At 49.9% G+C, this 14708-nt stretch overlaps 1 protein-coding gene across 5 annotated transcripts in view; it reads left to right on the forward strand.

Moving 5' to 3' along the window:
- Nucleotides 1-2563: 2563 nt before the first annotated feature.
- The window catches only part of VAV2 (vav guanine nucleotide exchange factor 2), a 122021-nt gene continuing 109876 nt past the window's right edge, over nucleotides 2564-14708 (forward strand). Inside the window, exon 1 of one of the 5 annotated variants that reach the window (XM_030961587.1) lies at nucleotides 2564-3308. In XM_030961587.1, coding sequence (XP_030817447.1) covers nucleotides 3105-3308 — 204 coding nt within the window. In that variant the 5' untranslated portion in view covers nucleotides 2564-3104. The remainder of the gene's footprint in view (nucleotides 3309-14708) is intronic. The other 4 variants (XM_030961583.1, XM_030961585.1, XM_030961584.1 and 1 more) reach the window with 4 other exon arrangements.

The raw sequence follows: 14708 nt of genomic DNA on the forward strand, positions 1-14708 counted from the left end.
GCTCCGGGACACGCTGCTGCACGCCTGGGCTCATCCAGGAGGTGGCAATGGCAATCCACACACGCTGCCTGCCTGGGAAAAGAGGATTTCCTGCCGTGTGGATCTGCTGTTTAAGGGATCTCTTCAGAGGGGCTGCGCTGTGGCTGCTGTAGAGAACTCTGGAGTGACACCAAACATTGCAGAAAACACATCTTTCTTGGAAATGTGGCCACATCCCGGGTATTTTGGGGCTGATTTGTAAGGTATGGTGTCCTTATACGTGTTAGTGCATTTAATTTCCTTCCTTCCTTCCTTCCTTCCTTCCTTCCTTCCTTCCTTCCTTCCTTCCTTCTCCTCCTTCCTTCCTTCCTCTAGTTTTGCCTGTTCCATGCAGGACTGGGATGTCCCCAACGAGCTCTGTGACGTTCCCAAAGTGCCACCACCTCTCCAGCCAGGTTCCCCTCCCATTCCCTGTGCATTGGGACCCGAGCTATGGTGGGAGGGCTGCCTGCCAGGCTCCTTGTCCGTACACACGGAGACATTTGGGGGTAAAAATGCACAGAAAAAGCACAGAAAAAGCACAGAAATGTTCCCTCCGGCAGCATCTTCATCCAGCCACCTCTGGGGCTTCTCCCGTGCGAGGAGCTGAAACAAAAGTCCAAGGAGCAAAGTCTGAGCGGAGAGTTCCCCAGCAGAGGGTGATGTCAGCCCGGCTGTCGTTCCCTGGCTGTCGTTCCCTGGCTGTCATTCCCATCAGTGCCAAGACACAGAAGAGGGGAACACCAGCTCCAGCACAAAATCCAACCTCTTTAAATTATTCAAGCTCCCTTTTAGCTCAGGACCCTCCCAATAAACCACGGAGGCGGCAGCAGGGGAATGGATGAGGTGAAATCCAGGTGCTGCTCAGTCAGTGGTTTGTTCCTCTCCACACCCCCCATCCTCTTGCAGGACGCTTTGTACAACCTGGAGCTCACCAGCGTGTGCTGGATTCCAGCTCCTCCCGAGCCTGGCTGCTCAGGTTTTGGTTGTTTTTATTTTTGCTGCTCTCAGAAATCTCTGCCATCAGCCCTTTGGGTTGTCAGAGGTAGGCGAGGAGCGTGCTTGCTCCAACACCTCCCACGCAGAGCCTGGCTCTGCAGCTGCAGGGATTGCTCCCAAGTGTCCAGGGGCCAAGAATGCTTTTTATTACTCAGTGAAAAAGCTAAGCTGTGCCTCGCAGCTTTAATTATGCACATACAATCAACTCCTCTGTTGTCATCTACCTACAGACCTGACCTCACACGGCAGGCTGGTTCTGACTCAACCAAAATTATCCCTGGCACGACTCCACTGCCTTCAGTAGCCTCGTGATCCCTGCCCATGGGTGCTGTTGGAGGGCAGAAACGCTCGGTGAAGAGCTAAAAGATCAAGAAAATCACTCTGAGAAAGCACCTCCTCGGGGTATGGGGAGTGTGGCCTGGGATCTGGATACTCCCAGGCCAGGGCGCAGCTCTGATGGTGAGACTGGAGTGTGTGGATGCTGCTCCCTCTTGGATGGCACTGAGGGACAGCCAGCACCTCGCCATGAAAGAATTCCTTCTTACAAAAATCCCCCAAACTTTCCTTGGAACAGGAAACAATTGTTTTCTGTTGGTCGGAGAGATCCTCCTTCCTAGATGGGAAAGGAAGGATCATGGCTGTGGAGTTGCTGTTTCTCCTTTATCTCCTGCTTGGCTCCATTTGGAAGAGATTAGTGCTGCATTTGTTTGACATCCAGGTTAATAGCTTCCCTTCGTCCCAGTCCCGGCTTCCGGTTCTGCCTATCTGGAAAGCCGGGCTGGAAATTAATCGGCAAACTCTGGGGAGAGGATCTCGGAAGAAAACTCGGAACAGATTTGAAAAGAGGCTGTTCTAAGCCGCGCTGATTTGGAAGGAAGCCACCGGTGAAAATCAGGGATTTTTCAAGAGTTTGCTGCCAAGGAGTTAATGCCTGAGCGTCGAGGTTTTTAATAAATACGCTGGTAATTAATTATAGGAGTTGTCCTCCCGTTTGGAAGTCAAGGAACACGGTGCCTTGTTTGGGTTAAACATCTCCCCTGCAGTATTTGCAACCCAAACACGGGATGACGAGGGGCAGCGAGCGCTCAGACAAAGCGGGGTCTGTGTGAGCGTGTGCGGCCCCGGGGAGGCGGGGGGACCCTGGCACCGCTCCTGCCACAGAACCGGGGGAGCCCCGGCACCGCTCCTGCCCTGCCCCAGCGTTGGGGGAACCGGGGGAGCCCTGGGGAGGGGAGACCCCACAAAACGCGGTGGCGGCTCTGCCAGCGGGGACAGCGAAGCAGCGCCGGGGCTCCGGGCGGATTTCCCGGAACAGGGAGAGGAGCGGGAGGGAGGGAGGGATACAAGGGAGAGGAAAAACAAAACAAAACCCAGGAAAAATAAAAAAAGGGGGGAAGGGGAAAACATTGGGGGGGAAAAAGCGGGCTGCGAGCCAAAGCGTCGCCAAAGCCCCTCCGCCCCCGGGCTCCCGCAGACAAAGGGGCGGCGGGGCGGGCCGGGGGCGGGCCGGGGGCTGCTGCGCGGAGCCGGGGGCTGCTCGGTGCCCGGTGCCGGGGGCTGCTCGGTGCCGGGGGCGGGCCGGGGGCTGCTCGGTGCCCGGGGCGGGGAGAGCAGCGCTCGCCCCCCCCGGCCGTGCCCGGCTCGGCCGCCAGCTGGGCTCCCTCAGCAGCGCAAGTTTCCACCGGGCACCGCCACGGAGTTGCGCGGGGGGCGGCCCCGCCGCGTCCGCCTGTCCGCCTGTCTGTCCGTCCGTCCATCCGCCGCTTTGTTCCCGGAGGATGCGGCGCGCCTAACCCCGGCCCAGGCGGTGGGGCCGCAGCGGGGGCAGGGGCAGCCCTCCGCCGGAAAACTCCGCGCCGCCCTCCTTCCTCCTCCTCCTCCTCTTCCTCCTCCTCCTCCTCCTCCTCCTCCCGCCGCTCCCGCTCGCAGCCCCGGCGCGCAGCGATGCTGGCGGGGCCGGCGGGCGGCGATGGAGCGGGGCGGTAGCGCGGAGCCGCCCAGCGCCGCGGCCCCTCGGGCGGCTGCCCGCGGCCCCTGAGGAGGAGGAGGAGGAAGAGGAAGGCCGGGGGAGCCAGCAGAGCGCGGCCATGGAGGAGTGGCGGCAGTGCGGGCGCTGGCTCATCGACTGCAAAGTTTTGCCCCCGAACCACCGGGTGGTCTGGCCCTCGGCCGTGGTGTTCGACCTGGCGCAGGCGCTGCGGGACGGGGTGCTGCTGTGCCAGCTGCTGCACAACCTGTCCCCCGGCTCCATCGACCTCAAGGACATCAACTTCAGGCCGCAGATGTCCCAGGTAGGAGGGGAGAGGTGGATGGAGGGAGGGGTGGCTGGCGGGAGCACCTGGATCCCTGCATGCGGCTGCTGCTCTGCACAACTTGGTGGGATATGGGATGGGATGGGATGGGATGGGGATGGGATGGGATGGGATGGGAGACCCTCTGTTTCACCCCCCCCGGATGAAATGCGGCCGAGAAATTAGGATAAAAATTTAAGAGACCTTAAGGGAATGCTCCCATAGCCTCTCCCTTTATTGGAATAAAGTAAAAGGACTCCTCTGTTAAAAATTAAGAGAATGCCCCATAGCCTCTCTCTATATTCGAATGAAGTGAAAGGACTCCTCTGTCTCCTTTTTGGACATAAAGCTCTGATGTTTGTGGATTAATTTTCCCAGCACCCGGCAGCCCCTCCCAGGCTTTATGCCCCCGGTTTCTCTCCGGGGAGCCGCGGCCGCACGGGAAAGGCTCCGGGGCAGGAGGGAAACATCCCCCTCGTGTTTACAGCCGCGGCGAAACAAAAGCAAATAACAGGGCTAGGAGGAGATGGGATTATTGGGGGTTTTCATGGAGGCGCTGGTTCGTCTGGGATGTGCGGGAGGAGCGGGCGCCGGGACGAAAGTTTGGCTGGGAAGACTCAAAGCAAAATAAATGAATAAATTTATGAAAACACGCGAAGCTCCGGGGCTCTGCGAGGCTGCCCCGAGCCTGGCCGGGCAGGGAGCGAGGCCGGAGCAGTGTCCGAGCCCCGGTGCTGCATCCCCGCAGCCGGAGGGGATGGGGGGCTCAGGGCAGGGACCCCAGTTCCACCCTTGCCCTGTTTTCATCGTGGCTCTCCCATTTGGCTCCTTTAAAAGGGCTCCATCCTTGGAAGTGTTTCCAGTTCCTGCTTGGTTTGGTGGAAGGAGGCTTAAACAAACGGGAAAAAAAATAGAAAAATGAAGTAAAATCAGCTCAGCTCAGGTTGTTTTGTGTCGCAGCTCCGCTGGTGTTTTTGCAGGCTGAGCTGCGGGTATTTGCATGGGAATCGGGAAGTGAAATCGATCAGAACAAACGAAATGGGGCTTTGTGCCCTGCCCGCCGGCAGCCCCTGTGTTGACAAGTTCGTTTCAGAGCGTTGGCTTTTATTTTTGAACAACAGGTTCTAGCGGTGAAATCCGACGGGAAACTTTCTGTCTGTAACTTCGCTGAAACCTTCCGGGATAAATAAACCTCCAGTGCCCACAGGAGCTCAGTTCCTGTGCTGTGAGAGTGAATCCCTCTCCCTTTTTTCCGCTGGAGTTTCCCTCCAGGGCGCTGTTTTGATGTTTTTTTCCAGTTTGTCCCCTTCACCCAGCAGGATATAACCACGTGTGGCTGCTGTGGCTCAGGACAGCCAGGAGCTCCCAGATTTGGAGATTTTTGGAGCCCCTCTTTGGGGAGCAAAGTGCAATTTGCTGTGAGGATTGTCCTTGATCCTGCAGAGCACCGGGATGGGAATCCCCCAGCGCCGTGCTGAAACCATCCCCCAGTAAATAAATAGATAAAAACACGTCCTGATGCCTCTTCCCAGGGTGGAACAATGCTGGGAGATTTCCTCTTGGCTTTCCAGGCTCTCAACTGATCAAACTGTTTTCCGCTCAGGCTGGTGTTTCCAAATTTAAACTGCAGTGCAGGAGCTGGGCATGTGGAGGGCTGGAGCTTCCCTACAACGTGCTGGGAACGGCACGCTGTGTTTTGGGGTTTTTTTAAGGGAATACTGTAATCCTACAAGGCTAATTTTGGTGTGGTAGTTGCCCCGTGGGGAGGTCAGGATGGGTTTGAGGATGTGGCACTTGGGGATGTGGTTTGGTGGCAGATTTGGCACCAAATCTGGGTTGGACTGGATCTTGGAGGGCTTTTCCAGCCTGAGCTCTGGTTCTGTGGGGGCTGTGATGCTGGGCTGGTTTGGGATGAGGTTTGGAGAGGAGGCTCCTGCTGTCCCTGCCTGGGTGGAGGGGACAGTTCCCAGCCCTTTAATAAAACTGCTTTGTGCTTATCCCACCTGGCTGCTCTCACAGCTTTAGGGGACGTGTGAGGGGACTGATTGGGGTGGGTTTGGTGGCCCTGTCTCTGAAAATGAGGTCATTAGAGGGGACCAGCGCAGAGCTGAGCCCACAGGAGTGCAGAGCATCACCTGCTGTGGGAGTGCATGCTCTGGGGAGGGGCTCAGCTGAGGTCTCATCCTCAACCAGGATGGGACCCAAACCACTCTGGAATCAGCCTTTCTATTTGATGTTTTTGGGAATTCCTGGGAATCTGGGAATTTGGCTTTTCCCCAGGGTGGTTAAAGGCGCTTCTGCTGCCCTGAGGTGATGGGGAGGAAGGGGCTGAGCCCCCCTGGGATGCCCCAGCCCTGCTGTGGCTCTGGGGGAGCAGTTCAGTGTGTCTGGGCCAAATTGCAGAGGAGTTGTGTAGGAATCCATCGTTGTCACCCAGACACGGGGCAGGGATGTGCACTGAGGAGCTCCAGAGGCTGATTTTGATGATAAATGCACATTTTGCCTGGCTGGCTGGACTGGCTAACCAGCTGTCTGCCTCACTAGAGAGCTCATTTTGTTATTAATCAGGTAAAGTGCCAGGGGACAAGACACTTGTGCTAGACTTGAAGCAGCCAGTAAAATACTCTGTCATCCACCTTTCCCTCTGAATTAAGTGAGGTGTGCAGGTGTGCAATGAAAAACAGATTTTTGCCCGAGGTGAGGAGCGTTTCAAAGGCCAGAGGTGAAATCACATCACTGCACAGAAACACTTTAAGATCCAGGCGCTTGTGTGTTATTTTTTCCTTTTTTTGTAATCCTTTTCCGTGCTGATTTGTTTTTCCTTGCAGCTGTTGGAGGTGTGCTGAGAGGTGAGGTTGGAGTGTTGGCAGCACAGGGAGGCTGCAGGGACTGGTGTCCCTGTCCTCCTAAAATGTCCCCAACCTCATAAAACCTCCCTGTGCTTGGAAGTGTTTCCAGTTCCTGGTTGGTTTGGTGGAAGGAGGCTTAAACAAATGGGAAAAAAAAGAGAAAAAAAAAAAAAAAATGAAGTAAAATCAGCTCAGCTCAGGTATGCAGCAGTAGGGGGTTATTAAGCATAATACACGATGAGTAATTAAATAAATGAGGCAAATCATCCCGTTAGGTTGCAGTCTGGAGTTTGCTTTATTTTCATGTTCAGTTCAGAGAGCCCAAATCTGCTCTGTGGTGGTGCCTGGGAGGATGGGATGACCCAAAGAACTTGCAGAGTGGCCAACAAAATAAACAGGAAAAGCAATCTTGAGTCCCAGCTCTCTTCTGAGAGTCACTGGACGTGAGGGCAGCTTTGATGGAGTAAAACTTCATTTCTGCTCTTTGCTTCTCTGTTTCTGGAGAGCTGGGAATGGCACGGGGGTGATTGGTGCTTATTGATCATTATGTCTGTAGCTGTGATTGGATTTCTGGGGGTGGCATTCAGGGAGGTTTTCCAGCCAGAGTGTGATGCAAAGGACATTGGAATTTACAGATGTAGGAGCCCTCTGCTCTGCATTCCCTGCCCCAGAGCCACCCCAAAATCCCACTCCCCTCCCCATTCCCATTCCTAATCCCAGCCCTCTGTCACTGTGTGCTCTTGTGGGTGAGGCAGAGATCTTTAAACTTTACATTTTCATCAGTAATTAGCTTTGGATCCTAATTTTGTTATGTCTCTGGTCAAATACAAATTAAATGACTCTCCACTGCTGTTTCAGCATAAAAAAATACGTGCAATAAAACACTTGCACCTTTGGGTGAGGTTAATATTTGGTGCTGTGAATATTGTGAGGTTTTCCCTTTTTTTTTTTCCTTACTTTTTTGGCATTTGTCTTAGATAAAATTAATCCTTCCTGACAGGGCCTTGGATGTGTTTGGGGGTTGGTAGGGCAGCCGAGGTTGGAGCAGAAACCTCATGGGCTCTGCATCAGCTGTGCCAGACGCCTTTGCAGGTGTGGGATTTGATCAGGAATTATCCAGGAAAACTGGGGGGATCTGGGAGTTTCCTGCAGAGTTCCAGATCTCTGTCCCTCCTCTGGTTCAGTCTCATCCCTCCTGGGGATGCTTTGAAAGCCATTTCTGCTCCCAGTCTCTGCAGCTGAAGGAAAATGGGTTAATTCAAGGGAGAACAACTGAGGACGAAGCAATAGCCCCCCAAATCCTGCCCCACTGCCCTGTCCTGGCTGTCTGAGCACCTGCTGCAGTCTCTGTGGGTTAAGAAAGGTGAAAATTGGTGCCTACACAAAGCTGTGGTGGTGGGATTTAACATCAAAACTCCCATAGATATCACCCCCATCAAAGGCTGGTCTGGGCAAAATATCTCTGCTAAAAATCTTCATGGTCTCTGCTAAATATCTTCACGGTCTCTGCTAAAAATCTTCATTTTCCTGCTCCAGAACCTCCTGGGTTCTGGAAGTGAAGCAGCCACAGAGCGAATGTGTTGGTGGGTGCGCAGAGTTGAATTTAGCAGTAATGGCCAGCTCATTAAGGATTCTTATTTGGGAGCATATTGCCATCTCTCCAGAGGGAATGCAGCCCTCCCTGCAGCGCCTGGAGGTTTCATTGGGGCCCTGGGGGCTGATGAGAGGCAGCAAATTGAATTGCAGTGATGGCTGGGCTGCCCACTGCTGCCCACAGCTCTGCCTGAGCTGTCACATTTACCTGCTGTTTTTTCTCCATTTGCCCCCCAAATCCTGTTTGTTGGTGATGGAGGTGCTGCTTTGCTGTGACAGCTTGGGAGCAGGTGGCTCTGAGGCTCCCCCAGGTACAGGGGAGGTGAGGGGGATGCTGGAGGATTTGGGGCAGGTGATTATTCACAAGGCTTTGGGGTTTTTAATGTGCCACTTGAAGGGTTTATAGCTGCAGTGCTTGTAATTGCTTCCATATGTCATGATAGCAGTTAAATATAATTTAATATTATCAGGGCTGGGTGGGTTCTTTGAGCAAGGTTTGTGTAGCTATTCATGATTTACCCTGCTCAGCTCCTCTGGCTTTTTATTTACTCTCTGCTTTTTTGAAACTGAGCTCTGTTCCAAAAAAAAAAAAAAAAAAGTGAAAAATGGCCTGGTTGCATATCCCTGTTTACTGTGTCTCACTGACTTCCCGTTGGGATGTGCTGAGCCTCACAAAGGGGAAAAAAAAAAAAAGGGAAAAAAAAGGTGCTCTGTGTGAGCTGCTGCCACTCTTCCTGCCCAGCCCCACTCAGAACCCCAAACCCTTCTGGGAGCCTCCTTGTGACCCTCTGAGCGTGAAGGATCCAACTTGAACCTGCAGCTGAAGGCTCATAAATATTCAATGTTCTGGTGGGGCAGGAGAAGGTGGAGGGTGTTGGATGGATGCTGTGAGCTGTGCCAAGCAGCCTAAAAAGCAGTGAAAACTTTTATTTTTTTCCCCCCTCCACGCTCTTGAATGATGGATGAGAGCTAAATACCTGCATTAAACACCTACCAGCAACAGGCTCTTGGATGAATAGATGCCTTTAGAAGCACAAAGCCACCAAAAAAAGCAAAAAAAGTGATTTGGTTGGGTTTTTTTTCAAGCTGCCTCTTGTCCCTGTTGATGAACTGTAAAAAATGCTTGGCTGGTCCATCCTGCTCGGGGTGCTGTGCCAGGAGCAGGGGGTGCCTGGGGGCTGGGTCCCTCCAGAGAGAAGCAGGAGCATTTTTGGCACTGCCCAGCTGCTGGGGCTGGGTGAGGGATTGGGGAAATGAGGGAATTTGGGGTGGATTTTGTGGGAGGGCTGAGCATCCCCACCTCAGCCTGCTGGGATTGGACCCAGCGCCCCGAATTCTGTGGGTGTGGGAGCCCCAGACCCTTTTCCTTCAGCTCATCTGGAGCCAGGAGGGACCTGACTTTTGGCAGGGAGAGAAATGTTGCTTCACACTGACCCTGGGTGGGATGGACAGGCAGAGATGGGATGGACAGATAGGGCTGGGATGGACAGAAAGGAATGGACAGGCAGGGATAGGATGGACGGATAGGACTGGGATGGACAGACAGGAATGGGATGGACAGACAGGAATGGACAGACAGGACTGAGATGGACAGACAGAACTGGGATGGACAGACAGAACTGGGATGGACAGACAGAACTGGGATGGACACACAGGGCTGGGATGGACAGGCAGGACGAGGATGGACAGACAGGAATGGGATGGACAGACAGGACTGGGATGGACAGGCAGGACTGGGATGGACAGGCAGGACTAGGGGATGGACAGACAGGACTGGGATGGACAGACAGGACTGGGATGGACAGACAGGACTGGGATGGACAGGCAGGACTAGGATGGACAGACAGGACTGGGATGGACAGACAGGACTGGGATGGACAGACAGGACTGGGATGGACAGGCAGGACTAGGATGGACAGGCAGGAATGGGATGGACAGACAGGACTGGGATGGACAGACAGGACTGGGATGGACAGACAGCTGGGATGGACAGGCAGGGATACAGAGGCAGGGCTGGGCTCTCCCTCCTGGCTGCAGAGTACAGAAATTCGGATATTTAACGAATCGGTGCTGCTCTCCAGGTGTCTCATCCCCATCCCTGGCCTTTGTGACTGTACAGCTGCTGAGCCCTGTGCCTGGGATTTGCTTTTTTCCCTGCACATTTTGTGCTTCTGGGAGTGTTTGACATCCTGGACTAGCCCAGCCCTGGAGTTTAGTCTGGGTTAACCCAAGGTTTAGCTCAGATGCCCTAACCTGACAGGTTTTTTTTGGGTTTCTGTGATGAGTGTTTGGGGTGTCTGAGTCCCCCCTCCTGGGTCAGGGGGTGTTTGTGCTCTGCCTAAAGCCACAAGGGCTCCACTGTGGAAGGAATTGTGAAAATAACAGGTGCAGATGCAGCTTGCTGCTCTGTGGAGGCTCTGAAAAAACCCCAGCTCTCCTCAGGAAGGTCACTGCAGATCATGTTTGGCCATCAGATTCCCCTGCCTTGTCTAACCAGTCCTGCAGAATAAATTTCTGGGCACCTCTTTGGATCTCTTTGGACACTTTTTGGACATTTCCCTGGAGTCCCCAAGAAGATGTTTGAGAGCTGCCAGCCCTTCCTGCCCCAGGGCAGAGGATGTGCCTGCCCCTGGTCCCTCCTGTGGCCAGCACCCTCTGCTCTGAGGAGGCAATGTGGAATCTGTTCCTGTTTTGTAACCCTGGCTGGACAGCCAGGATTCAGCTGCAGGAGCCTCCTCTGCCTCCTTGGACAGCCCCCAGCCTGACTCATATCCTGACTGCTCCTCGTGGCTCTGCAGTGCATGCACTCTGTGCTACAGACCCACCAGAAAATCAGATTTTATTCACTGTGATGCCTCCGGGCTTCTCAGCATTGGGGTTTGAACATCTCCCATCTCTCAGTGCCCTCTCCCAGCTGTGCTCCAGGTGATGGAGATGCTGCTGGGATGGGAGCCTGGGAGGGCTTTGTGCCTCTCTGGGCTGTCCCTGGTGCTCCAGCAGGGACCAGGACCCTGGGACTTGCTTTGGCCCCAAACCTCCAGGATGTGGTAAATGAGGAGTGGGGGGAAGGTTAAAAGGTTCCCAGGGAGGAAATTTGCTCTTTGTCTTGCAGCAATTTGCCTGAACACTGATGGAGGGGTGTGAGATTTGCTGGATGAAGGAGGAAATGATGAATCTGACTCCATGCTCTTAGAAGGCTAATTAAATATTATATTATATTACATATTATATTACATACTACACTTTATTTTATATATTATATTTTATTTTATACTTTATATTATATTTAATATATTATATTCTACACATAATATTCTAGATATTATATTTTATATATTAGATTTTATATTACACTTATATTATATCTTATACTATATTCTATATTATATATCATATTTTATATAAATATAAAAATATATTAATATATTAATATTATACTTTATTATATATAAAATAAAATATAATATAAAATATATTTTATATTCCATTTTATTATGAATGCTATACCAAACTACACTAAAGAATACAGAAAGGATACAGACAGAAGGTTACAAAGAATGATAATGAAAACTTGTGACTCCTTCCAGAGTCCTGACACAGCTTGACCATAATTGTTCATTGAGTTAAAACAATTCACATGAAACCAAACACTCACCTGTTGGATAAACAATCTCCAAACCACATTCCAAAGCAGCAAAACACAGGAGAAGCAAATGAGATAATCTTGTTTTCCTTTTTCTCTGAGGCTTCTCGGCTTCCCAGGAGAAGAAATCCTGGGCAAAGAGGATTTTTCAGAAAATGTGACAGTGACAGGGAGGGAGTGAATTGGCCCTTTTGGAGCACTGACATCTTTTGGTGTGTTTTATGGTGGTTTTCAGCTCCGTGGAACATCTGGTGTCTGAAGGGGGAACAGAGGAGGTTTGTGGCTGGGGAAGGGGAGGAGTGATTTGTGTTCAGCACCACAAACACTGAATTATCTGTGAAATCCGTGGAAATTGGGGGCACCCAGTGCCTGGAAAACAAATGTGCAGCCAGCCTGGGAGCAGGGCAGTGCTCCTGCCAGAGCTGTGGCAGCTCCTGGGCCCTGCAGGAGAACCCCAGGGCAGGCTCTGGCACCGGGATTGCCCTGCAGGGAGGGGTTCTGGGCTTTCCAGGATGAGGTGTTTGGCTCCTGGGGGTTTGTCAGAGCTGGGAATGCTCTCAGGGCACTCAGGTTCGTGCAGGATACAGGTTTTTTCCTAAAGCAGAGCCTTGCTCCGGAGAGGCTGGGTTTGGGGCAGAAGCAGTGAGAATGGGAGATAGATCTGTGATGGTGTAAATATGTTTTATGTATAAAATATGGGCTACAGATAGGTGTGTAAAAATATTTTATATAAATATTTTATTTGTATATAAAAATATATCTTTTATTTAAATCTACAGATCTATATTTTATATATCTATATATTTATATAGACATCTATCTTTATATCTTTATATATTTATATATATTTTATATCTATGTATCTATATATTTATATATAAATATTTATATCTATATTTTATTTTATAATTTATATATTTATATATACCTATATATATTTATATATTTATATATAGTTATATAGTATATATTTGCATATTTATATATTTAATATTTATATTTATTATTTATGATAGTTATAGTTTATAAATTATTTTATATTTATATTTTATTTATGTATAGATACACATATAAATACATTGTTATATAAATACATAACAGTTGTATATTTATATATATATAACTAAATATATAAAATAAATATCTAAAATACATAGTCATATATTTATATATAACTAAATATATAAAAGTTTATGTATTTATATATTTTATAAAATGTATTCATATGTAAATAAAAGCGTATTTCTTTAAGACCTGGAGTGTGTGAAACCCTGGAAATCCCAGGCTGAGTGGCATGGCCCCAGGGCAGGAAATGTGCACAGCACTGGGACAGGCTTGTGTGCACATTTTGTGTTTATGGGAAGCACTTTCTCATGTGAGTGATCTTCCAAGAAAGTCACTGGTGAGCCTTGGAGAGAGAAGGAGACAAAACAAAACAAAAAAAAAAAAAAGGAAAAGAAAAAAGAGACAAGGCTTTTCCTCCCATAGCTGTGGGAGAATTGTGGCTTTAAGCAGAAAATAAACCAGAAAATTTCCTTGTAAACTTTTCTTTTGGTTACAATGCATTACAGGCTTTGGGAGTGGGGATTGCCTGAGCGCAAAGAATTCTGCAGAAAAGTGGAGATTTTGAAGGGCTTTCTGAAATAGTTCAAAGTGTCACCTGGGATCTTGCCAGATGTGAATGATCCCATTCCAGGTCACAGGGCAGGCTCCTGGCTGGCATCACAGATTTGTCACCTCATTTTAACCCTTCCTCATCTGTTGGGAAGCATGAAAGTTTGACAAGAGTCTCACAGATGCTTAGCAGAAAGATTTTTGAATGTAGAGCCTGATGAAGGAGTAGAGATGGGAGCAAGTTTTGATATAGAAGAAAAGAATTGCTGAGCCAGTCTCCCTGGATAACCAAGAAGGAAAAAGGTGTGTTACTTAGAAGGGGTTTTTATGGCTTAGAGCAAAGGATAAACCCACCCCAAACAAGAAGATGTTTTTACCAAGCAGAAAGATAGCACAGGCAAACAGGTCAGCAAATGTGGCAAGTAGAAAAAAGGTCTCAGAATTTTCCACTGCAAGAAAACTGAAAAACAACTTCTAGCTTAAACTGTAATGTACTAACTTTTAGTGATTGGAGAGCAGTAACATGAATATGGTAATTACAGCAGTTATGATGGCTATAGATAAAAGTTAAGGTACAGATTGGTTCTGCTGTATTAAGATGCTCAGCAAAGAAAAGTATAGAATGCATTGTAACCAAAAGAAAAGTCTATAATGCATTGTAACCTAAACTCAGGGTCTCCAGGGCTGCCTGCAGCTGGAGCTGACAGCTGTAGGCACAGCTCTGTCACCCACAGCCCTGGGCTGCTGTAGCTCATGGATACCACAAACTGCATTTTGGAGAGCCGCCTGGAGTCCTGCATCCCTCATTCAGGCTCTTCCTCACCCATCAGTTTTGGGCTCCCCAGGGGTTGGGATGCTCCCACTGATGCAGGAGGGCACTTCCAAGGGATTTCCCACCTTCAACTGCTGCCACTCCCTGCAGCTTTGGCCACCTGGAGCTGATGCAATCAGTGTGTCTCTGCTGAGAACTTCAGCTGAGATGCAGAAATCATGGTCAGACACCCTGAGCAGCCAAACCTGTTCCTTTGGGGGAAGGTGAGAGCCCAGACAAACCCTTTGCTGCTCCCCTGCTGCATTTTCCACCCTCTGCATGTTCAGGTGCACGTCCCCAAGCTCTCCCCACATGGAGAACACCTAAATATTTATTTTTTTTTTTCCTTAGAGGTGACAAAGGTTAGAAGTGAATTTTCCTGGTATTGACAGCTGGGTTATCTCGGGAAGGGTAATGAGGAGGCTTTAATGAAGCTACAGTATCTGCCTGAGAGTGGGGTTTTAGCCAGGTTGTTGCAAGAAGCATTTTTAATTAGGAGAGATTTAATTCCAGATTTTTGTCATCCTCCCCCCCCCCCTTCCCCTCTTAATTATATTTGCTAACGTGTTTAACAGCTTTCCCTTCAGAAAAGAACAATTTATTCAAAGGTCATAACTAGATTCTGGCATTAATTACTCCAGGAGCCACATTGGGCTGCTGTGGAGAAAGCAACTCCATGGGGAATGCTGAACTTTTCCCAGTTGGATTTATCTGGGCTTGAAATGACTTTGTTTGCACACTGCCCCCATCAAATACACCTCCAAAAAATCCCCAAATAGCTGCATCCACATTGTGCCCAGCTGAAAACCCCCTGGGACCTTGTAACTGATTTCTCTGAGTTTTTGGAGCAAATCACAGCATCTCCCTTGAACTCTTGAAATTTATAAGAA

Source organism: Camarhynchus parvulus, chromosome 17 (assembly GCF_901933205.1).
Source record: "Camarhynchus parvulus chromosome 17, STF_HiC, whole genome shotgun sequence".
NCBI lineage: Eukaryota > Metazoa > Chordata > Aves > Passeriformes > Thraupidae > Camarhynchus > Camarhynchus parvulus.